Here is a 24627-nt window from a genome sequence, read left to right on the forward strand (position 1 = left end):
TCCCAACCCACGTATCAAACCCAGGTCTCCCGCATTGTGGGCGGATTCTTTACCAGCTGAGACACAGGGGAGCCCAAGAATACTGGATCCCTTCTCCAGCGGATCTTCCCAAACCAGGAATTGAACCAGGGTTTCCTGAATTGCAGGCGGATTCTTTACCAACTGAGCTATCATAAGTCATTACATTCTGGAATTTAAAACAAACAAACAAATTTATTTATTTATTTTTGGCTGTGTTGGGTCTTCATTGCTTTTGCAGACTTTTTCCAGTTGCAGTGAGTGGGGGTCACTCTCAAGTTGTGATGCATGGGCTTCTCATTGCAGTGGCTTCTCACGTTGCAGAGCATAGGCTCAGCAGTCGTGGGGCAGGGCTTAGTTGCCTGGTGGCATGTGAGATTTTCCCAGAGCAGGTATTTAACCTGTGCCCCTTGCATTGGCAGGTGGATTCTTAACTACTGGACCACCAAGGAAGCCCTGGGGTGGTTTTTGTACAGCAAGAAAATTGATATGGTTCCCTGACTATAGAGATATGAACACCCTCTCGGGTACTTAACTGTGCACCTGCTCCGATGAACATCCTCACTAGGATTCCACAAAGGGGTCTGGAACCACTGAGCAAGCAGGGTGAGTGAACTCCTGATTTTGAGTCCTACAGCTCAGCGGACGTGAAGAAGTCCCTGCTTCCTCTTCTCCTAGACTTGAAGCTTTTGCAGACCCTTATCCTCCAGGGGCCCAGGAGAAGGTGTGGATAGGTGGCTAGCTGGTTTTACATCGAGAAACCCATAAGACTAGCATACTGCATTTCCAAAATGTGGGAGAGATGACATCTATTCCCTTACTTGATGTAAGATATTAACAAACATCTGTATTATCAGAGATGCTGATAACTAACCAGGTACGCTGAGAGTGGTGTACATCCTGGGAGTGGCTCACACCCTCCCTCATGTCCCTCTTGGATGCTGGGGTCCACACTCGCCTTGAGACTATCACTGGATATGTCCCATCCTTCCTGGGTCTGGAGATAAGCTATGTGGCAAGAGGGAAAGACTTCTTTGGTCTCATTCCTCACTGTGATCCGATACTCTGTATCTCTTTTGAACTGATCTGAAACCAAATCTAAGACACATCTGATGATGAAGCTAACTTTTTCCTTTTGAATCTCAACTCTCCTCCCTTTCCTCTCTGCCCTCACCCTCTTCTTCCACTGCATTTCCAATATATTTATCCAGAAGAAATTAGTCTTCTTTTCAGATAGTTCTTTTGAACCCCTTCCCAACTCAACTCATGCTCTTAAGCTCTTTGTGTTACTTTTTCCTTTCAGTTTGACAATTTTAGTTTCCTAGTAGAAACTACCATGCTGCTGCTAAGTCACTTCAGTCGTGTCCAACTCTGTGTGACCCCATAGACGGCAGCCCACCAGGCTCCCCCGTCCCTGGGATTCTCCCAGGGGCAAGAGTACTGGAGTGGGGTGCCATCGCCTTCTCCGAGAAACTACCATGCAAAGTGGGAAAAAGTCTATGGCCAAGAAAAAACAATCAAGAAGATGGTGATAGTGGCTTTACCCCCTTCCCTACCTTTCAGGTCCCTAGAAGAACATTTCCCACTCGGCCATGTTACTACCTATAAAGGGCTAGGGACATGGGCAGCCCTGGGGGTCCAGCATTTCTCTTCAGGCCAGATAGATGCTTAGAGGTTCTGAAAAGAGAATCCTGTTATTGCCAGTTCTCCAAGTGGATCCTAGCGAGGCTCAAAGCCCTAGGACCGTGGGTTCATGTATATGTTGAGGGTGGAGCTCTAGTTCTTGGGCATGCTGGCTGGGAATTAGCTTCCAACTCACTTCACATCCCCAAGAAAGGCATTTTGGCAGAGAAAGAGACCCTAAAGTGAGGGCTCAGGGAGAGGCATCTCTGCACGAGCAGAGTTACATCTCATAACTAGAGTGGCTGGACAGGGCAGGAGGTCATTTACGTGTTCTGGTTCTCCAGGTTACATCCAGGTGCTAGATTGCCCAGTGTATTTGCTGCTGTGCCAGGAAGGGCCTTCCAGCTTTCCATGTCCTGGCTGATGGTGAGCTAAGAGGCTCACCACCTTTCAGGGAAGGGTGTTCCTCCCATGTTCAGGCCACATTCCATGTGTAGAATGTGTGTGTGTATGTGTGCGTTTCTTACAAGCAAGTTTCCCTCATTTTTTTCCCCTTTGAGCTTCATATGCTAGAGCCAGTGCTTTGTGGCTGACAAGTGCTTTGTGATGGCGACGAGGGTGACCTTCCTGAGCCCCCTTTGCTGCCCATCCTGGGGAACTGAGCCCCTCTCACCTCTGCTCTCACTCTGTGAAAGATCATCTTCACTGCAGCCTCAGATCCCTGGTGTGAGGGGACTGTTTGTAGATGTTTCCATGACGCTGGTTTATTTCTTCTGCAAATACAACTATAATGGGGGGAGGGGTGAGGTTGAGAAATATGAACACCTTCTAGGTTCCTCCTTATCCTCTTCTATAAAGATAAGAAGACCACCTTCCCCTTCCCTGGGTCCCTTGTCCCAGATCCCTACACTGCTCCTGAAATCCATCTTGGCTTCTTTCTGCTGAGATGGGGCCAGGCTCCCAGGCAGGTGGGGATGGGGGAGGAATCTTGTGCTTGAGGAGGCAGTCTTTTTAGAAGAAGGAACACTTTCATTGCTCAAAGTGGAGACTTCCTGGCGATGAGCAACTATGACCCGCACTGGGGGTGGCAGTGTGCACACGTGTGTTCCTGAGGGGGGCCCGTGACACTCCTGCAGCTGAGCCAATGACTCACCCCAAATCTTAGCCACTTTTAGAGGTCATTTTAGTCATCCCCCTGCCTTCAGGCTGGATGGAACTTAACGTAATCTCAAGTTTGGGTGGCAGGGAGTGCGCTGGGGAGGAAAGAGTGGCCGAGTGTGGAAGGGAGGAGGGGAGGTGGCGGTAGCGCGTGACCCCTTTGAAAAGATCTCCAGTGAAGGACGTTCTCAGCTTCCCCAGGCTGCTGTTCCCGGGTTTCCCCATCACTGAATCAGCACCGTCCTCCCGGGACGCCTTTTTGCTGGATGGAAACCGGATGCTGGGTTCCCTGGATGGGCGGGGGCACCGACCCCTCAGACCTACAGTGTAGCAGAGACTCCAGGGTCCCGTTGGCCGGCTCGGCGGCCACATTCCTTCCCCCAGAAACTTGCCATGCAGTGGGAGCAGGGAGCAGAGCCTAGCGGAGACGCGGCAGCGCCTTCTCCCCAGCAATGCGCATGATTCTGCGGCTCTGGGCTTGCCACACGTCAACGCACCTTGAATGGGCTCGCCCCCCTCGACGCGACGGGCATGCATCCTGGCCAATCGGGCCCGGGGCTCTCTGGCCGCGCCCAATGGGAGGGCAGCGGGGGCGGGCCCGGGGCGGTGCGGCCGGGCTTCTCCACGGCGCTGGCTGCGCTCCGCCCGGGCTCCAGTGCAGGTGCCGCTGCGCCTGGCGGGAGGCTGCGCGCCGAGCCGAGCGGATCCGCGGAGGGATGGGGAGCGGGCCGCCCGGGCTGCAGGAGCCGCAGGAGCCGCGAGAGCACCGGCGCGGGGCGTAGGCGGCGCGGGGCACTTTGCGATAGGATGAGGCTCCTGGCTGGCGCGCGGTAGTACTATGATTTGGTATGTGGCCACTTTGATAGCAAGTGTGATCAGCGCCCGAGGTCTTGCGGCTCAAGGTGAGTTGAAGTGCAGCGTCCCTCCCCTGCGCCTCCCGCGGATCTTGGCTCCGTCCTCCTGCTGAGCCCGCGCCCTCCCGGCGAGCGCGCTCAGGGAACCGCCGGGAGCGGGGGGGCCGTATCCGCGGTCAGCGGGAAGGGCCTGAACCCGGGCTGCCGGCGCTCCGGAGAGAACGCCTCGGGCTAGGGTCCACGCCGCCACCCTTGGCACCAGGGCTTTGCCGCGAAAGCCGCGCCCGGTGCCCTTCGCGGGCGCAGCCGCCGCCTCGAGCGCTGGGGAGGCGGCGGCTTTCTCAACTCTGCCGCCAGGGAGTTTTCGGGTCCTCGGTTGGCTGCGGCACGCTGGACCCCGCGCAGTGCCACCGGTCCGCAGGGGAGCCGGTGCGGGCCCGGCTTGGGCTCGAGTCCCTCCGGACCACACGTCGTGGCAGCTGGGGATCGGATCCCCTCGCAGGGCGGGGCGCACGGAGCGCCGCGAGAGGAGAAGAGCTGGTTCCGCGCGGGGTCTCTCGCTTGCTCTGAGGAGCGGCTGACTTCGGCTGGCTCTGCCCGCGTCCGGCTCTGCTGCACCTGAGCCCGGCCTGGGCCGGGCAAAAGTTCCCCGGGAGCGCGCCGCAGCCGGCTACAGCTGGCCACAGCTGCTGTGGGCGAGAGCAGCGGGAGGGGGTCTCCACTGCCGCGTCTCGGGGCGGAGGGAGGTTTTCCTCTTTCTGTGTTTCCGGTCTGAGCTGGGAAGCGGGCAGAGGGAAGCCAGTGAGCTGGGTGAGGCGCGCGTGAGCACGCGGGCTCTTGCTCTGGAGACCGCAGAGCGGCCCGCACGCCTCTGTGTGGCACCTCGGCTGTCCGCCCTGCTATGGAAGCTGGAGGTGCCCGGACTCTGAGCGCGCGACGTTCAGCGCGCAGACACGACCCAGCTGCGGGCAGGTCCCCAGGGCCGGCCAGACTGGCTTCCGGGGAGAACCGTCCGGTGGACAGCAAGCAGTAGGAGGACCCACAGCGGAAGAACCAGCGCCCGGCCCCGCTCGCGCAGGACCCTTTGCTCACCTTGTCTGGGGCTGTGTAGGGGGAGGGGAACTGATTTGGGAAAGTTTCTGGAATGGGATCGGTCTTGCTGGTGTTTGCGGGGGTGTGAAAACAGAGGCAGAGGAAGGCCAAGAGAAGAGTGATTTTATTATATGGTGTGTGACCCCGGGTGGTTTTAAAACTCAGGATTGTCAGGTGGGAAAACAGACCAGAAGCTCGTGGGGTGGGGTTGGGGGTGTGAGGTGAGCTGCGCTTGAGAACTTGTCTCCAGCCTCAGTGCTCGCCCCTTCCCTGTTGCCTTGTACTCTTCTGATGCCTGCATCTCCTCTCCTTCAGTTTGTGGTATATTCCTGCTATGGGACTGTCTCACAAAAGGATGTATTGGGATGTTTGAATAAAAGAGCGACGCTGAAGGGAGGCTCTGAAATAGGATCCCAGCCTGAGAAGTCCAGGGAGGAGGATGGACTTTTTGCCAGTTTCAGCACAGAATCAAGGGAAATGTGTGCTTGTATTACAGCAGCACACAGAAGAGCCAGACAGAAGGAAGGACTTCCCAGCATTGAAGGTTATTGGTTCTGGAGCTTCTGACTTCTTTCTGGGAATGGAGACGTCCTTCTGCCGGGGGTGGCTGGACATGAACCCCTGCCTGCCATCCCTGTGGGTTTTGGGGAGGGGGGTGTCTTTTTAGCCTAGGGGCTCTTGTGTGTGGTGGTAAAGGATCTGGACTCAAGTTCCAGCACTGCTACTTGCTGGCTTGTGACCTTGGACACATTGCTTTGCTTCTCTGATTGTCACTTGCCTTATTGGGGGTTAACAGTATGAGCTTGTGGGGTATTTGTGAACATTAGTGCCATGAAGAAATGAGGGGCTGGCTGAGTGTTCTGTGGTAGTGGTGGTTTAGTTGCTAAGTCATGAGTAAGTAACTGATGATGATCTTGGTTCCATTTCTTTCCCCTGAATGGTTCAGGGCACTGGGAGCTGGGAATGTCCCCAGGGGGAGTTCAGACAGTTGCCTCTGTCCAGAACCAAGGTTGCCTTCCCCGCTGACCTTGCCCAGGGAGATGTGGAGGGCGGCTCGGAAATCCTTTGAAAGATCTGCAGAACTGGAGTTATGTCAGTGGCTGGAACCTGTTGGAGAAACTGCAGGATACCCAGGAGGCATCATCTCTACGGCCTCCAGGAATGGGGGATGGGCTGATGGGCCAGCGTTTCAGATGCTGCTGTGAGAGCTTAGCTGTTCTCTAACTGGCAGAGGTGATTTCCAGGAGATTCTTGATGGGAGGGACTTTGAGATGCTGGTCTTAGGGTCTGGCTGAGCAGCAGTTGCTCCTGCAGAGGAGTGAAAGGCTTGGGACAGAGAGAGGGGTGGACTTGAATCCTGTGTGTCTGGGGGCAGTGTGGAGGCTGGGGAGGGCGTGCAGAGAGCCTGGAAGGTGGTGAGTGGAGTCTGCGTCCGAGGCCTTCACTGAGCAAACTGGTGTGGAGGACCCCGGCCTTTATCGCCAAGGCTGCCTCTTCTTGTGGACCACAGATTCCGTGTCTGGCTTACTGCTGTCCCCAGATAAAGCGGGTTCTAACCCGGACAGTGCTGGTAGCTGGACTAATGCCCTCTGCTCTCAGCCTGGCCTTCCCTCCCTCCCTTTGGTGGTGAAGGCACGAGGGAGGGCATTTAGGTCTGGAATCTGCTAGAGATACCCCCACAGGCAGCCTCTCAGCTGCGCGGGACTTGGCTCAGGACGTGGCGTGCGTGTTTGTGTCCCCAGCACGCGTGGCTGGAGGCAGGCAGGGGTGTGTCTGGCAGCATGCGTTTGGGAGAAGCTGAGGAGGGGATGTGTGGGAAGAGTCAGCTTTCAGCTGCTGGCCCCAAGCTCATCTTGTGTGCTGACCTGGAGCTGCCAGTCCCAGGGCTGGTGGTGGTTTCAGGTTTGAGGTTCTGAGACAGAAAGCTAGGATCCAGTTACGCAAAGGAGCAGAGGCTGCCTGGCTGGGAGATGCTGAACCCCAGCCTCTCTCTGGCCGGCCTCTCCTGGCTCTGAGCCCTGTGCTCTCCATCCTCAGATCTCTCTGCCTCAGGCCTAGCTGTCAGGGCCTTGCTGCGCTGAGGGGGTGGGAGTGGACCCAGCCCACAGGAAGAGCTGCACTCCCTCCCCGGCTCCCCAACCCCCTCCAGTCCTGTGCCTCCTTGGGCTAGGCCAGGGTCCCAGGGCAGCTCTCTCCTCTCTGTGCCCGGTGATGGGTAAAGCAGTTTGTGTGAGAGAGTGAATGCGAACTGTGGAAAGAGCCATCATTGGTCGTAGCTGCTAGAAGTGCCTGCACACATCTGTGTGTGTGTGCCTGCCTGTGTACGCAACTGTGTGTATGCGTATGCACATGAATGTAGCAGACAGGAGACCCAGAGTCTCCAGGCGCGACGTGGGGCATCTTTCCTGTCTGATTGCTGATGGCCGTGGGTGGCAGTGAGGCTAGACTTGGAGCAGACGCCCGGCTTTTCCCACCCTCTGCTCCACACCTGAGTATGGACAGCCCAGAAGCTCCCAAAGTTGGAGGCTCGGCCCTGGGGCTGGGCTGAAGGGAGACTGAACTCTGAGAGAAAGCCTCAGTGGGGGACACACAGGCAGAGCCAGGGGACGCAGAAGACGGGTCTGACTTGCTAAGAGGTGGCTCTGACCTTGGCTACCCAGTAGCCCAGACTCCCGAATGGAGAAGGGACTTGGTCTCCGGGGGGTGGGAGCTGGGTGCAGAGGCAGCTTGTAGCCTGGTCCTGCCGGGGCACTGCCCAAGGGAGCCAGCTCAGCCTGCCTGAGGCAGCTGACCTATTTTTCTTAGGAATCTTCCTGCTTTTCTGTTCTCTCTTGCGTGATTAAGCAGGAGACTGATGAGCAGAGTCAGGGCCTCCAGAAGAGGTTTGGAGAACAGTTCCTTGTGGGCCAGGCTACGAGCGAGGTCCCAGCCAGCCTGCCTGTCTTTCTGAAAAGGCGGTGACTGGGTGGTGCCCTCTGCCCACCCTCACCCCCGAGCTCCTTCCTGGTCCAGGCCCCTGGCCAGCTGGGCCATGGCAGGTAATACACTGTCCAGGTAACATGCAGGATCTGCTGTCCTGGTTTTCCAGCTTCCGAGTAGGGAGTGCTGACGCTTCATTGTGAGTAGACTCAGGCTTCGATCCCCTGCTTACTTGCGTCCACCTGGCGCCTCACCCGAGGCCCTCCCTGGCTCAGCTTGGGGGTACTTGGACTAGGCCCGCGCCAGTGGTGGGCAGGGTGGGTGTGGCTGGGCCTCTTTGCGGAGAAGCTGTTGCAGGAGCAGAGCGGAGGTTGGATTACTGACTGCTTCCTGCCAGTGGCTCCTGGGGAACAGGCTCTTGGAAATACAATCTAGCCGAGAGCAAATTAAGGTGGCTAATAGCTGCTGCCTCCTGGGCTGCCTGGGCCAGAGAGTTAGGGAGGAGAGGCACCCACAGAGGAAGGGTGTCCTCTCCCTCCCCCAGTGCCTTGTTAGATGACGGGAGTGCCAGTTTGGGCTCACCTGATCTCTGATTTCTATCCTCAGAGGTTGATGGGGAGTGGGGGCAGAAGAATAGCTACAGGGAGACCTTAAAAGGTGGGGACTTCTCCAAGGACCTCCTAGGTAGGGTGTGGGGGTCCTGGCTGGAGGCAGAATGTCCCAGTGACCTCTGGCCCACCCACCTTCTGCAAAGGACACCCAGGGTGCAGTCTTATGTGGACATGGCTGTTTTTCCATGTCACACTTGGCTATGTGTGTATGGAGTCTCTGCTCTGCTTTCCTCATGCAAGCCTCTGGGTCTGGATCTCCCAGGTCGGGGGAAAGGACGTCCCAGGGGAGCCCGATTCAAGCTTCCTGGGATCTCCTGGAACCCCCTGGCTTGTCACAGAGGAGTGACTGGGGGACTATTGGGGGCTGTGCCTATTTTGGACTTAGCAGGGATTATTTTTAGGCTGGCAGATGGAGGTGGCGGTGGCTGTCGCTGGTATTATTAGACAACAGGCCTGTGGTTTGGGAGTCTGGTGCCCGAGGGGGCGGGGGAAAAGGGGAGCCTTCCTGGGGATGTGTACTCACTCACCGAGGTGGGGAGGTCTCCCTGTGTCGCAGCTAGATGGGGCTGGAGCTCCTGGGTCCCAGGCAGAGTGGGCTCAGCCCTGCACCCACATCTGCCTACTGACCCAGGTCTGGCCCGCTGGCCTTCTCGGGTTCAGGACTGCAGGGGTCTGGCTGTGAGAACCTGTCCTGAGTGCACTGTGGAGGGGCTGGCCTCCAACTCAGGGAACAGAGTGGAGGGGGCTGCTTCTTGGGTTCAGTGTGGGAGGGGTCTTGTGTTTTGATACCTAGCCTGTGGCAGGGAGCAAGTCGGGGCAAAGGGGAGACAGGACAGCTGGAACCTGCCCCTAACTAATTGCTGCCCCCCCATCCCCACCCCCTGGCCACTGGCCTAGCCAGAGCACCCTCCAGTCTGCTCACCAGTGAGACAGAGACGGTGGTACATCTGTCAGATGGGTGTTGAGGTCCCCTAGTAGTGACCTAGAGGAAGCTGGTTTGCCTGGCAGCTGGCCCTCCCTGCCTGGTTCCCAGACCTTGGCTGCTGCCACCAGATTTTGCAGTCCTGCTGCCTCTCCTCCCCCAGCCCCGCCCCTGGAAGAGCTCCAGCTTGGAAGTGGGGGTGGGGGCTGTGCCAGGCTGTGGAGGGCTCGTGGTCCTGTGCTCACAGGGGTCCAGTGGCAGCCCTGGACCTGGCGACCTGCTGGGCACCACCTGGCCCAGAGAGCAGGAGGTTTGCACCCTGTGGGCTTTCGGAAAGGTTAGCCAGACCGCGGGGCACCTCCTCCTCCTGTGTCCTCTCTCCCTACTGGGGAGCGCCGGGCAAAACCCCAAAGTGCAGATTTGCTCTGCTCCTCCGGGTACAGCTGGATCCTGCCATCTCTGAAAAGGGTGTGTGGAATCCAGGACACCTGCTCCCTGCGGTGCTCACCCTGTGGGTGCCAGAGTCCCCTTGAGGCTGCTGCAGGCCTCTGTGGTGGGGAGGGGTCTGGGGCCTCCCCTCCTGCAGCCCTCCCACTTTGGGCACCCTTCATCCCTGCTTTCCCCTCCCCCCTTCTTCCTCCTCCCTGCTGCTCCTGGGGCCTGGCTCTGTCCCCTCCTGACTCTCCTGATTCTCCATCCTCTGAAGGCCTGTGTCTCTGTGTCCCTGGCAGAACCCTGGGTGCCCTTGACCTCTCTCTCTGTCTCTGCCTGTCTGTTCACACCCTGACCGTCTGTCTCCATTCTTGCCCCTGGAATCTCTTTTGCTCTTGACTTGGGTTGTGTCCTGGGTTTGAAGGCATTTCTCTCCTCCATCAAACCCCTCTTCCATCTCTGCTGCCAGCCTGTTTACTTTTTTTTTTTTTTTGCAGCAAGCTTTTCTGGAGAAAGTGTTTTATTAGACATGCTTTGGCTCAGAAAGGATCAGGCTGAGGGGGAAGTACTCGTGGGTGATGGAGTGAGAGCACACGCAGAGTGTGTGTGTGTGTGTGTTGAGATGAGGAAAGCTGATAAATATTTTAGGATTCTGAAAGCCAGGAAGACTGGCCTGAGTGCGGGGGCTGGGACAGGGCCTCCCACTCCGCTGCCTTCATCCTGGAAGCCCGTCTATTTTGGCTTTGCTCACTGTCTCTGTGCTGCTGGTCTCACCATGTCTTCCTCCAGCTGCTGTCTCTGGTGGAGGGATGTGGGAAGAGCTGTGGGGTGGGGCCCAGGTCTGGCTGGGTCTCAGGTGGGGTGCGCAGCCCTGAGCCTGGGTGGGTGTGGAAGAGGCCACCTCGTTGCCCAGTTGCTGTGCAGAGAACAAAGCAGTCAAGGTCTTGCCTCCCAGAGCCTCCAGAACCTTTTCTATGAGAGGAGGGCAAGCAACCCTGCCCCCTGCCCCAGGTGGCCGCCCCTGGGAGGCATCTCCTCCTCTTGCCCTGGCTCCTGTATTTCCTCTTCTTTTCTCCAAAGTCTACACACTCACATGTACATGTACATGTGTACACACATGCACTCATGTGCACACGTCTGTTGTTTGCTCACCCCTCCAGGGCCCAGGGTCAGCCTTTGTGCCAGGGTGCTGTGAGGCAGGCCCAGTCCCTGCCTGGTGCCCCCAGGGGGTGAGGTGGGGGCTGGGAGGAACCTGCTATACTTTCCCTGAGGGGCTGGAATTTAGCCTTTGCCTAAAGCAGGTCTGGGAGGGTTGGGAAACCTGCTGGGGCCTCAGGCAGGTGAGGGCAACACTGTGCTCTGCTCCAAAAATACTCTGTGATCTTAGCTCTTTCTCTAGAAAACAGTGATGTCACCAGTAGCCAATCAGCTTCCAGAAGGGTTGCCTCCTCCTTCTTCCGCAATTTGCGGGAGGAGGAGAGGGAGCTGGAGCGGGAGGGAGAGAAGGAGAGACATGGACCTGGAGAGGCAGAGCACACAAGCACGCAGGGGCCAGGCAGCAGAAAAGCAAAACCTCTTCCTCAGCATAGGCGAATGGAACCCTACATGTACCCCCCCAACACATGCTGATAGAGTCACACAAAGGAGGGGAGCAGGTAGACAGCATCACCCATGTGGGTGGGAGCTAGAGAGACAGAGACAGAGAGAGACAGACATGGAGGAAGAACCAGAGAGAGATGAACACAGGAGAGACACTAGAGAGAGAGAGACAGAACCAAACAGAAAGACACATAGAAAGAGCCAGATACACCAAGACACAAAGGAGAGCCAGACAGAGGCGCCTGGCAGGAGCCCACAGGGGTCAGAGGTGTGCTCACAGTCAGGCCCGAGCCTCAGGGGAGCAGCCGCTGTCCGTGGTGCTGCCTGGAGGGGCCCAGCCAGCTCTGGAGGGGAGGGGCGGGGTCTGGTGGGTTGTGTGGGTGCTGGGAGGGAAGGCGGGGGGGAGGGGCCTCCCAGCGGGCTCTTTCACTGGGAACGAAGGTGGACAAGGTGACTTTTGGTGTGGTAGCCCAAGTCAGGCTGGAGGTGGGGCCGCAGGCCTGGGGTGGAGACTGGGTTAACCTGTTCTCGCTGGGGCTGGGGCTGGGGCTGGGGGGTGTGGGCCTCTCCCTGTCTCACCTCCCATCCCTTCCAGTCCCTTTCTGGAGGATGTCAGTGCCTTATCCAGCCACATGCTTTGTCCTCTGCCAGGTAGGGGTGGTCCCCTTAGTTGGCTGAGGTTCGTGGCCCCAGGGTCCCCCTCCTGTGTCCCCAGCATCTTGCGGTCTGAATGGTGGTGTCTGGGGCTTCTCCTGCTGATAGATTTGGGGCTTGTACACGGGAGGGATGGAGGCCCCTCCCACTCCCTCCTCTGCGGCAGGCACGGCGGGCGGGCAGAGGGAGGAGGGGCAGAGAGGCCAGCTCAGGCCGGTGGGGTTTTCCCTCTGGCGATGCCAGGAGCAGCCTCTGCTCAGCTTGTTGGGGATTCCCCGCTTCTGTGTGGAACGCTCTTGTTTGGTGCTGTGAACATCAGGCTGAGCTGGGGGTGGGGCGTGGGAGGATGCCGTCTCCGAGTCTCCCCGCTGTGCTCTAGCAGGAAGCATCCTGGTGCAAGAAGAGGTCCCCATTCACCCTTGGCTGCAGTACCTGCCCGGACCTTGGTGTCCACAGAGGGGCTGAGGCCCCTCCAGCTTCCCAGTGGCCACCCTCCTCAGAGCTGGTAGGAGTGTCACTGGGAAAAGGCATGGTTGGGCTGTGCTCTTCAGGGTTGGGAGGGCAGAGGTGGTTTCTGGAACAGCCGGGCAGGATCTCCTGGCCTCTCCTTTCCCGTGTCCCAACGTGGCTGTCCTGTTAGGTGCCCACGGCCTGCGAGAGGAGCCCGAGTTCGTGACCGCGAGGGCTGGCGAGAGCGTGGTCCTGCGATGCGACGTGGTCCACCCGGTGACGGGGCAGCCCCCGCCCTATGTCGTGGAGTGGTTCAAGTTCGGGGTGCCCATCCCCATCTTCATCAAGTTCGGCTACTACCCGCCTCATGTGGACCCTGAATATGCAGGTAAGGGCTGCCCCATTGCCCTAGCTTCCCGCCTGGCTCTGGGGGGCCCCCGCCCTGTCCCTCCTGCCTGTGTCTTGTAACCTCTCGTCCTTTCCAATGGGCCTCTTATCTCTGTTTTCCGGTCGCTGCCTCTGTCCTCCCATCCTTTGCACTCTGGTAGGTTTTAATTAAGTGGCAAGAGGAGAGGGACAAGGAGGTGGGGCAGACACACGGCTTCCTGAACAGCCTCACCGATCCGCAGGGGCCCCTGCGGATCTGGAGGCCAGAGGAGAAGGGAGGCCCAGAGCCCGCTGCGTGGGAGAGGAGGCTGGCTGGAGGGCCGCTCAGTAGAAGCAGCTGAGTCAGAGCCTCGGCAGGCAGCCACGGGGTTTGCTCTGTCTGGCTTCGCCCACTCCCTCCCTCTGGCTCTGAAGTTGGGGCCTCTCGTCCTGGGTGGAGGGAGCCTCTGGGCGCCCGCTCTGTCTCCTCCTCCTGGCCCCCTGTGTCTTGTTCTGCATCGACTCCTGCCAGTTGGGCCTCACTGAGTCCCTGCCAGGGCCTGCCCACCAGGGAGGAGGGCATGGGGCAGTGTGAGTGTGTACTTGGGTGTGTGTGTGGGTGTGTGTGTGCGCTGGGGTTTAAAGGAAGAGAGGAAGCTGGCAGGACATGGGTTTTATCTTTACCTCTGGGCTCTGAGGTCTGCCTTGCATTTTTGTCAGCTTCTATTTCTCTCTCTCTGCCTCTCTCTCTCTTCCTGTGTCTGTGTCTCTCTGGCCCTGGTTGGTTGGGACTGTCTGATTTGTAGGCAGATTGCCAGTGTCAAAAACACAAGGAGGAAAGCAGAGGAGGTCGTGACATTGGGGCGAGGAGTGGGCCGGGTGGAGGGAGGACCCGGAGGGCACTCTGGGGAAGGGATCTGAGTTAGGGAGGGTGGTTCAGAATGGATAAGTGCTCTACCTGCCAGCCGCTCTGCATTCTCAGGGTACGCACAACTCCCCATGCCGACCCCCACTCTAGCCAAGCTCAGGGCTGGGTTCTGTCTGGACCAGTGCTCTCTGCTCTCTGGCCCCAGCGGAAGGACTGGGAGGGGATGTCAGCACCCTGTTCCTGGTGGCGTCTCCCCTGGCCGCTGTAGGGAAGCCACGCAGACAGGGTGCTGGGCGTGGCAGCCACGGGGACCCCTGGGACAGGATGTTGCTCAGCCTGGCCGGAGGTCCCCAGGCCCACTCATCCTCTCCTATCCCACCTCACCAGAGTGCCTTCCTCTCTTCCACCCCTAGAGAATGGGACGGTGCAGGGAACTGAAGCCTTCTTGGTGCAGCCGGTGGGCAGAGAGAGCAGGGCTTTTGGGTCTGCCCTGTGCTGGGACTGCCTGCCCTGGGCTGGGGTCAAGGGAGGCTGTCCCTGTGGGGCTGGGGCTGAAGGGGGCAGCGCCCTCCCCTGACCCTCTTGTTCCCTCTCCACAGGCCGTGCGAGCCTCCACGACAAGGCATCCCTGCGGCTGGAGCAGGTGCGTGCCGAAGACCAGGGCTGGTACGAGTGCAAGGTGCTCCTGCTCGACCAGCAATACGACACCTTCCACAACGGCAGCTGGGTGCATCTCACCATCCACGGTGCGCGCTGTGCGGGTTGTGTGCCTGCATGCGAGCATGTTCGGTGTGTGTCCTGCATGTGCTTGAGCCTTCTTCCCATGCCCCTGGGACTCAGCCCCTGACTGTAGCCTGCCCTGGAGACCCTGGTGCAGCTGCGCACCAAGTTCCTCAGCCTTCCAGGAGACCCTGGCCCTGGCCTGGTCAGATACCAGCCACACCCCTGGCCCCTTGGTCGTCCTGGAGTCCCAGAGGCTGGGCAGCTCCCGGCAGACGGCGATCACCATAGGTGGGGGTGGGAACTGGGTTCTGGAATCTGGGAGGGTTGAGCATCTGCAGGGTGGATTCTAGGGCAGCTGCAGGAAGACCCTCTTCAGGGATCCCCTGTTAGAGCCTTCCTTTAGTCCATTTGCCTGAGTAACCATTGAGTGTCAGCCAGCCATTGAGCTGCAACTGATGGGCAGCAGCAGGACAAACCCAGGGCCGGGTGGCAATCCTGCTGGTCCCGGCCTGGAGGGTAACCCTTTCGATGCTAGTGGGTACTTATTTCCTAGGGTGAAGGGTGATGGTCTCTCACAGGGCCAGGGTCTTTCCTGGGACTGAGGGACCTCTGTGCCCCTGGGAGCCCTCCCTTGGGAGGGGAAATTCCCAAGGAACCAGGGACACTGGAACCCAAAGAAAATGGAAGAGGAAGTGATCCCCATGGTGGAGGGGAGCAGGGTTTTAGCTTTGCTATATTTTACTCTTGATTCAGTTTGTGACATAGTGTATTCAGCCGCCACGTGCCATGCATACTAAGCTGGTTGTCGAGGCTTTGGACGCCCAGGCACAGCTTAGGTCCTTGTGAGTGTGATGTCTGTGACCCTGAATTCCACGCTCAGCAGAGAGGAACTGTCAGTGTCCTGGCTTGTGAGCTCCCAGTTTCCACTGGCCTTGTCTCATGAGGTTGGGTCAGGTTGTGCACCTTCTGCCCTGAAAACCCATTGAGGGTCCTGGAAAAATAGTGTTTTAGCCTGAGACTGGCCTCTGGGACCAAACAGACCTAGGAGTGGTGGCCTTGGGGCAGTGGTCCAGGCTGCTGACTCACTGCACGCAACTGACTCCTGTTGGTCAGTCCCCAGAGACCAATGGTGGGCTTTTTTTAAACCTTGAGTGGGCTGTCCCCACTACCGGTGAGCTTTTGAGTCAACTTCCTTTCAATGCCAGCTGTTGTCTGTGCCGGGAATGAAAACTCAGCTTAATATTAGTCCAAGCAAAGTGTAATTAGGAAGGTAAACCTACCGCTGATGGCACCACTGATGGAGCTCGGAGCCAAGAGCCCCCACGCTGCCTGCTTTCTCGTGCCGTCTCCCGAGGCGGGCTGATGCCGTCACATCCCTGCCTGCCTCCCGCACGTCGCCGCTGGGTCCTGTCCAGGGAGTGGAGGCAGGAGGACCAGCAAGGAACACGGCCCAACGACACTTGGCTTGTGTTGTGAGGCCACCTCGTTCACTGTCTGAGCCAGGACACCCGCCTCCCCTCGGGGAGCTTCACTATTCTGTTTCCAAGAACCGTGCCTGTGTGCAGGGCTGTAGTGAAGATTAAAGGAAGGGCTGTGGATGAAGACGCCTGGTGCCGCGTTTGGAACGTCGGCTGTGCGGGGGTCATGCTGTGCAGGATATGGGTCACCCTCCCCTTCATGGGAGAGAAAGACCAAGTCGGGCAGCCCAGGAGGGGCCTCGGGCTGGCAGAGGCGGCCTGGGTGGTCGAAGAGCCCTTGGGAATTGACCCATGATCAACATGTGTTCCTGAATGTCCACTCGGCAGGCTCTGGGGGTGTGCAGACCGAGCTCTGAAGGATCGTCAGGGGACAGTCAGGTCCACAGGTGACTGCAGTACAGCTTTGGAAGCATGAGGGACAGGGACTTCTCTGAGGAAATGAGCCCTGGGCAGAGACCCTTTGGGGAAGAGGAGTTGACCAGGTGAGAGGGGTCGGGGGGGTCAGGCTGGCAGGGTATTTCAGGGCAGAGGGAACAGCATGCCCAGAGGCCCAGAGGAAGCAGAGCTACCACATTCAGGAGCCTGGCTGGTTGTTGGAATGAAGGGCCAGGCTTTAGCACCGGAGCTGAGCTCATCATGGAATGCTTTCCCTACCAGGGCCCTGCTCCCAAGGTGAGCGACCTCACCCTCTCTTCCTCCCTCCTGCCTCCTGCATTCTGAGGTTTCTTCTAGAGTTAATACTTCCCTTGTTGAAGGAAAGAGTCTGGAGCACAAACATTGCATTTCTTCCAAACTAGAATGTTTCTTGTCAGGCATTTCTGACCGGGATCACCCTGGGAAAATGAAAAATTAGAATCACAAGTTGTCTCCTTCTGTGTTTTCTTAAAGGCCAGTTGGGAGGAAGCAAATCCAATTATTTCCTCATTGCATATGAAATACTAGAAAAGGCCGAGTCAGGCCTTGCTTTCTGTCAGTGAACTGCTCGGAGGAGAGGCCAGCCTATTTCTAACCTGCATGATTAATTATAGGGCATGTGTGAAAAAAGAAGAATTAAGCTGGAAAGGCAGCTGGCAGGCTCACACCTAATCCAGTAAATAATCGGGAGTCAAACCATTATTTTCCTGAAAACTTGAAATTGTTCAAAGTGCTTTCCTGATAAGCACCGAAATAATAAAGTAATTATGTAATTAGTCATTAATTTGTCACTTCAGGACATAATTTATTGTATTATCTTTTCCTTAAGCGTGACACAGAGGTAATAGAGGCCGAGGCTGTGTGAGCTGTAGTTCAAGAGCAGGCTTGGCAGCAGGACTCTGCTAGGATGGGCTCACGGGCCAGGGTAGGAGGCAATATGGGGCTCGGAAGCCAGGTTCCCTTTGCAAGGGCTTAGAATGTGTTTTGGGGCTTCCCTGGTGGCTCAGATGCTAAAGAAGCTGCCTGCAGTACAGGAGACCCAGGTTCGTTTCCTGGGTCAGGAAGATCCCCTGGAGAAGGGAATGACTCCCCACTCCATCATTCTTGTGAAGAATTCCATGGACAGAGGAGCCTGGCAGGCTGTAGTCCATGAGGTCACAAAGAGTCGGACGTGACTGTGCAACTAACACAGAATGTGTTTTACCATCACTTTTGGGGTGTTTAACCTCGGGTTAGGATTGGAGAAGGAAGTGGCCACCCACTCCAGTGTTCTTTCCTGAAGAATCCCAGGGATGGGGGAGCCTGGTGGGCTGCCGTCTATGGGGTTGCACAGAGTCGGACACGACTGAAGTGACTTAGCAGCAGCAGCAGCAGGATTGATTTTCTCAAAGATGTTTGTTGTGCGTGATGAAGACCGCTTCCCCGGTCACCCAGCCTTCACTTGTGGCCACCTTTGCGGCCACATCGAGTGGAGCATTGGGGAGATTGTTGAAGAAGGTCATCTCACCATCACCTTGTCTTCAGTTTTATGTTTGCATTTGTGTTGGTGTGTATGCAGGTGCGCTTGCAGGCATGCAGCTATTTCATGGCATTCATCCGTTCATCCAGCCATTTGTTGAGACTCTGTAACTTGCCACTTCCGTTCTGTTCAGTTGCTCAGTCATGTCTGATTCTTTGTGACTCCATGGACTGCAGCTTGCCAGACTTCCCTGTCCATCACTAGCTCCTGGAGCTTGCTCATGTCCATCAAGTCGGTAATGCCATCCAACCATCTTATCCTCTGTCGTCCCCTTCTCCTGCCTTCAATCTTTCCCAGCATCAGGGTCTTTTCCAATGAGTCAGCTCTTTGCATCAGGTGGCCAAAGTATTGGAGCTTCAGCTTCAGCATCAGTCCTTCCAATGAACATTCAGGACTGATTTCCTTTAGGACTGGTTGGATCTTGCAGTCCAAGGGATTCTCAAGAGTCATTTCCAACACCACAGTTCAAAAGCATTGATTCCTCGGCGCTCAGCTTTCTTTATGCTGCAACTCTCACTTCCATACATGAGCTGCGCTAAAAGCTGAGCACATACTGGGATTTATGGAGATCTCTGTTCTCAGGAGACTTGGTCGTAAGTGCTTTAAACTGTCTCAGGGGACAGGCCTGCAGCAAGTACCTTCCTTGACCGGCTGACCAGGTGAGGCAGAGGTGGCATTTTAGCAGAGATGTAGAAGCACTAGAAGGGTGAGATGTGAGTATGGCCCAGGAAGCGGGAATGGCAGGTGCAGCAGTCCCAGGGATGGAATTTCTTGGCACTTGTAGGAAGACAGGAAGGCTGGAGTATTGGAGTTGATTTGAGGGATGTGTGGTGGCTGGTGGACAGCTGTGACCCCTAACATTGCTTGGGCCTGGGGCGAGGCTACCTCCTAGGAGACTTCTCTCATAACTTCTCCTTGGGGCCTCAGAAGCTCTGGGCAGCTAACAGCGATGACAGCATGGCAAGATGACCACCATTCAGTAGCTTTATGTTTTACCAGCTCCTCTCACAGACTCTTACCTGGATCATTCCTCCCATCAGTGTGGAGGGCAGGGTTTTAGGTAGAGCCCAGAATAGCTGAGCCCAGGGCTACAGGGTGACTAGTTTTTGGACATGAGCTTGGAGCCTTGAGACAAGGTCAGAAGTCCCGGCCCTGCCCGGTGTTGTGGACCCTCAGGCTGGGCCAGAAGGCCCCGGGTGATTGTCAGGAGGGTTGAGGGTGGTCAGGTGGCTTCTAAAAGCAGCTTCGACAGATGAGATGGGGTGTGTTAAAAGCTGATGGTTTCAACAGGGTGGGATTTTAGTCAGGACTCCTAAGTGGGTGCTGGGGGAGCAATTTGGGAGGGAGTGGCCATGGCTGAGCTGGGAGAAGATGTAGGATTGTTTCTTCAGGGTCTAGGTGATCCCACGTCACCTGGTTTGTGATCCACGTTAGGCCTGATGGGGCTCAGATGGTATATGGCCTGCAACCGTGGGCCTGGCTGGGCTGGAGTTACAGAAAGACGGGTCTCTGGATGGTCGAGGTGTGAGGGGCTGCACGTATATGGGTGCCTCGTTTATCCCCGTGTCCCTAGCGCCTCTGAGGCACCCTGTGGTGCTGGACAAACAGTCCTTTATTTGGAATTAGGCGGATACAACAGAGAGTTTGGAATTGGGATCCAGCCAGACTGTTGAGTTCCAGGTCTCCCTTCCAGAAGGCAGGTGGGCAGAGCTTGTCTCCTGCTTACCCCCTGCCTCCAGGAGTGCCCTGGACTTGTGGGACGGGCTCCGGAGCAGGGTACCATGTGTGGGACAGCCAGCTAATCAGCCCCCTGTGCCTTGGGTCTCTTGCAGCTCCTCCTACCTTTACAGAAACACCCCCTCAGTACATTGAGGCCAAGGAGGGTGGTAGCGTCACCATGACCTGCACAGCTTTTGGGAATCCCAAGCCCATTGTCACTTGGCTGAAGGAGGGGACACTCCTAGGTGCTAGCAACAAGTACCAGGTGAGTGTGGGTCTGTCGCGGGCTGCTGCCCCCCCTCCTGGCTGCCCCCCCGCCTCCTGTCCTGCCACCAATTCACCATTGCAGAGTCGCAGGTGGGGCTGGATGTGGCAGGCTGACTGGGTGGTACCTGTGACCTTGGAGGTTCCCCAGTGCACAGGCCCCGAGGCCCCCTCCACCTGGGAAGGTGTTGGTGGGGCCCAGGGTGGGAGCTGAGTCCATCTGTTTGGCTCCAGGTGAGTGAGGGCAGCCTGACGGTGACGTCGGTCAGTCGGGAGGACAGAGGCGCCTACACCTGTCGTGCGTACAGCATCCAGGGGGAAGCGGTGCACACCACCCATCTGCTCGTCCAAGGTGAGGCCTCCTGAAGGGAGTCCTGGCCTCACTGAGCTGGGGGTCTTCCCAGGGTGTGGGTGGCTTAGCTGGGGATAGCGGGGAACCGGGTGGGGTCTCATCCCTGTATTGTGGCCTCCCTTGGTGGCCCTCAGTGGCCCTCCCATGGGGTGGCAGGAGGCGCCATGTCAACTGGGTTTCTGGTTTCTCTGAATGTGCAGGTGGTGTCCTGTGGTGTCTCCACCTTCCCCGGGGCGGGGACTGTCCCCTCCCCCACCAGACTCCATCCTCTGGTGACTGCCTTAATAAGTAAAGGTTTGAACTGAGTCCAACCCCAGAGGCTTAAATAACACGGAGGGCATTTGGCAGGGCTGGCGTCTGTGGGGTCAGCACCTGCGATGCTCTGCCTGGGGCCCTGAGCCCCCCAGAAGGGGTGGCCTCTGTCCATCTGCTCCACTTCCCCCACCCCTGCTGGAGGGAGCCGGGGGGTGGCTGCACCCGGCCTCCTGACTTGGGCGAGAGCTGGTGACATCCACAGGGTGTCTGGAAAGTCAGCACCAGGGCTGCTGGAACTCCAGCCCTGTCCTCTGCTTCTCCTCCCTCCTCTCCTGATGCCCCTCCACCTGTGGTCAGCCTCTTACTCCTCTAGAGGCAGGCTGGTTCCTTCTGTGGGTCGAGAGAGTGGCCTTTCTCCTTGCTGTGTGTGTGTGTCTATGGAGGGGTTAGTTGGCTATTCAGGGGGCCAGGTTGGCAGAGGGGCTGTGGATGGGTGGGTGTCTGCCACGGGCTGTGCGCGGCCACACCTCTGGGTCCCTTGCATTCTTGGGACCTGCAGGGTGAGTAAGAACCTGAGCATAGGCAGCAGCTGGATGCGTCTCCATGACAACTGCTCAGTTGTGCTGCTTGCTTCTGGACCACTGCCGGCCTGGTCCCTCCTGGGGCTAGTGGCGCCCCTTTCCGAGGGGCAGAGCCCCCTGGCAGCTGGTGCTGTGGTCCCTTCCCCCCAGGAGAGGTCACATTTGTCCCTGTCCCCCAGGGCCTCCCTTCATCGTCTCCCCTCCTGAGAACATCACTGTCAACATCTCCCAGGATGCACTGCTCACCTGCCGGGCAGAGGCCTACCCCGGCAACCTCACCTACACCTGGTACTGGCAGGATGAGAACGTCTACTTCCAGAAGTGAGTGCATGCCCTGCCCAGAGCCCAACCAGGCCTCCCGGGGGCGAGGCTTCCCAGCAGGGACTGCCTTTGGGCTCAGGGAGCTGGTTGGGATGGGAGGGTGGCCTGGGGTCCCCTTCCTGTGCTCCGTGCGCTGAGACCAGTGTTAGTGTGGGGGGCGCTTATCCCACGCATCAGCCATGGGGAGGACTCATGGGCACACTGCCCTGGCATTGCATGGAAGACCCTCTCCTCCATGTGTCCTGTGTCCCTGCAGCGACCTGAAGCTGCGGGTGCGGATCCTCATCGACGGGACCCTGATCATCTTCCGGGTGAAGCCGGAGGACGCGGGGAAGTACACCTGCGTGCCCAGCAACAGCCTGGGGCGCTCGCCCTCGGCCTCGGCGTACCTCACTGTGCAGTGTGAGTGGGCGCACTGGCCATGCTGGGGACGGGAGGGCGGCCTCGGGGAAGGTGGGCAGAGGAGGGGCCGGGGCGAGGGAGGGGGTCAGCCCTGGAGGAGGTCCGACCAGGGCTGGTTAGTTAGTGCAGGTGAATGGAGCCTGCTCTGGGTCCTTCTTCCGGCCATGCGGTTGTTCCTGTCCACTGATCCATCCCGCCGTCCTCACCCTGGCTGGGCTCTGGGCCAGGCTGCCCTTCCGGACACCGTCCAGCTCCTCTGTCTGCACCTGGAATGAGGTGCTTTTTCTCACTATCTGAGGGTGTGTGGCTCACACCTGGTGGGGCGACTGTCCTGCCAGCTCTCTGCTCCCCCGCCGTGTCGGCGAGGGGCACAGGCCCTCTCCCAGTGGCTCATACACTCCTGCCAGCACCAGGCCCCTCTGGGCCTTCCCTCTACGGCTCTTGGGGCTGCCTGAGACCCAGAGCGGCCGAGGGCTTCTGTGCAGCATCGTTCAACTTGCTGGTTTTGGTGGGGAGAGGATGTGTGATGAGGGCTTGTCCCTCTCTCCTGATTGGCTGATGGCTCTGTCACTCAGGCAACACTGGCCCCCTCTTGATGTGGTAGATGACAGGCACTCCATCACTTGACGGCTTGTGTGGGAGAACCAGGCTCCCCCACAGCATGGAGGGGCAGGCAGGCGAGAGTGTGACTGTCTGGAGAGGGCCTGGAGGCGGTGTCTGCGCTGAGGATGTGAGCAGAACAGCTGGTGACCCAGGAGGCTAGCAGAGCAGAGGCTGGTGGGGGGCTGCCCGAGTGCTGGCCTCATGCCCTCATGCAGCGTTGCTGCTGGTGGGGTCAGAGGCCTCCTCTCCAGTTTCCACAGCAGAGGATCACTCTCAGCTGCTGTCCTGTGAGTCCCAGGTTCTTGAGAGCTGTGAGGCCCCAGGACACCTGTGTGACTGGGGCCTCAGGTGTGTCCCACCCACACCTGCTGGAGGAAGAGGCTCCTTTGCAGACTCCTCGTGGGGCAGATCCCATCTGCTGTGTCATGGAGCGCAGAGGGGCAGAGACAGAGTCACAGGGCTGGTAGGAATGGTCCCAGAGGACCCTGACCTGCCTGGACGAGGACTCCTGTCCTCCAGCTGCGGCCGTGCCTGCCAGGGAAGCGTGGTTTCCCGTCTCCTTCCAGCGCATCATCCCCTCCCACTTGTCCTTTCTTACCTCCTTCCTGCCTTCAAAGAGAATCCGGGGCAGGGGGAGGAATGTGATTTTCAGGTGGGTGAGACGAGGATCTTTATTTCTACTAAAAAGCAGTGTTCAGAGTATTTCCCATTCATAAACCCTTTGAAAACCTTGGAGGGGAAAAAAAAAAAGCCTCCACCATAGAAAAGTAGGAAGCTATGTCTAAATATACACCTCGGCCTGGTATTTATGTAATGCTCTTCTGTGAAGGGCTCCAGACGCTGACAGAGCCACCCATTCATCCCCACCGCCTCCTGGGGAGTTCTGGATTGTTCTCCTGGGTGGCCCCCGGGTGATGACTCACCCGTGTCACGGGGCTGCTGCTCTTGTCGCCCGAGAACCTTCTAGAGGCTCTGTGGCCAACTCTGCACCCCAGCTACACACACGGGAGACCGAGGCGGGAGGGAACGCACAGAAGCAGCCTTGTCCCGAGGGTGTGGGGAGAGGAAGGGCCTGGGGTCCCACCTACTTGAGAGGGATGCTATCATCTTACCGGTCTTATGAGTGGCCAGACACTGGCTTTGAGGTTGGGAGTCTAGGGGTTGGGGTGCTGAGGGTCCCTGCTGGCTTCCAAGTCTGTGGACAGAGGTGTTCGGGGGGAATTGCAGGTGGGCAGGAGCGGCAGTGCCTCGGCGCATTCAGACAGGGGTTCTTAAGGATGCAGGACTGGACAAACGGGACAGCCGTGCTGGCCTCTGGGTGGTCAGCCCACAGGGTGGGCTGTGTTGTATCGTGGCCCCACTGGGCTGGCACCTGGTGCTGCACAGAGTGCTGGGCCCTGGGCTGTGGGGTGGCTCGGCCCCTGCTGTGCCTTCTCACCCCTCCTTGCCCCAACTCCCGCTCCTGCAGACCCAGCCCGAGTCCTCAACATGCCCCCTGTGATCTACGTGCCCGTGGGGATTCACGGCTACATCCGCTGCCCCGTGGACGCAGAGCCACCGGCCACCGTGGTCAAGTGGAACAAGGACGGCCGCCCCCTGCAGGTTGAGAAGGTGCTGGAGGGCCGCGTGTGGGTCTCGGGAGGCCCCTGGCTCTGACATGCTGCCTCCAGGGATCTGGTGCCCAACAGGACCCTTCCTCTCCCCTCAGAGTTCTGGGAGAGCAAAGAGGGGCTTCCCATGGGGCCAAGTCCAGCAGGTCTGGCCCTCCTCCCAGACCTGAGATGCCCTACCCCACATACCTGCCCACAGAGGGGCAGCTCGGGTCTGGCCAGTGGGACTGGACTGGACGTCAGCACTGACCGCAGCTCCGCTCCACTGTGCCCCGCAGAACCTGGGCTGGACTCTGATGGAGGACGGCTCCATCCGGATTGAGGAGGCCACAGAGGAGGCTCTTGGCACTTACACCTGTGTGCCTTACAACACCCTGGGGACCATGGGCCAGTCTGCCCCCGCGAGGCTTGTCCTGAAGGTGAGGCTGGGCTGCGGATGCCTCCGTGTGGGCAGGTGGGCTCCTGAAATGCCTGGTGTCACGGCCTGGCCTGCTCTCCTAGGACCCCCCGTACTTCACGGTGCTACCGGGCTGGGAGTACAGGCAGGAGGCTGGCCGGGAGCTGCTCATACCCTGTGCCGCGGCTGGGGACCCCTTCCCCGTCATCACCTGGAGAAAGGTACCCCTGGGCTCCAGGGCTCGTGGGGAGTGTGGTGGGGGCCCTTTCCTCATCATCACATAGAGAAAGGTACCCCTGGGCTCCAGGGCTCATGGGGAGCGTGGTGGGGGCCTTTTCCCCATCATCACCTAGAGAAAGGTACCCCTGGGCTCCAGGGCTCATGGGGAGCGTGGTGGAGGCCCTTTTCCCATCATCACCTGGA

The 24627-nt window shown here is 58.4% G+C and overlaps 1 protein-coding gene across 1 annotated transcript in view; it reads left to right on the forward strand.

Annotated features, from left to right (window-relative positions):
• Positions 1-3587: 3587 nt before the first annotated feature.
• The window catches only part of IGSF9B (immunoglobulin superfamily member 9B), a 50653-nt gene continuing 29613 nt past the window's right edge, over positions 3588-24627 (forward strand). The window contains exons 1-10 of the mRNA XM_040256527.1: positions 3588-3701; positions 12523-12720; positions 14166-14312; positions 19533-19684; positions 19918-20035; positions 21051-21192; positions 21449-21594; positions 23666-23808; positions 24086-24226; positions 24309-24425. Coding sequence (XP_040112461.1) covers positions 3638-3701; positions 12523-12720; positions 14166-14312; positions 19533-19684; positions 19918-20035; positions 21051-21192; positions 21449-21594; positions 23666-23808; positions 24086-24226; positions 24309-24425 — 1368 coding nt within the window. The 5' untranslated portion in view covers positions 3588-3637. The remainder of the gene's footprint in view (positions 3702-12522; positions 12721-14165; positions 14313-19532; positions 19685-19917; positions 20036-21050; positions 21193-21448; positions 21595-23665; positions 23809-24085; positions 24227-24308; positions 24426-24627) is intronic.

The sequence above is a fragment of the Oryx dammah genome, unplaced genomic scaffold (genome assembly GCF_014754425.2).
Source record: "Oryx dammah isolate SB20612 unplaced genomic scaffold, SCBI_Odam_1.1 HiC_scaffold_15, whole genome shotgun sequence".
NCBI lineage: Eukaryota > Metazoa > Chordata > Mammalia > Artiodactyla > Bovidae > Oryx > Oryx dammah.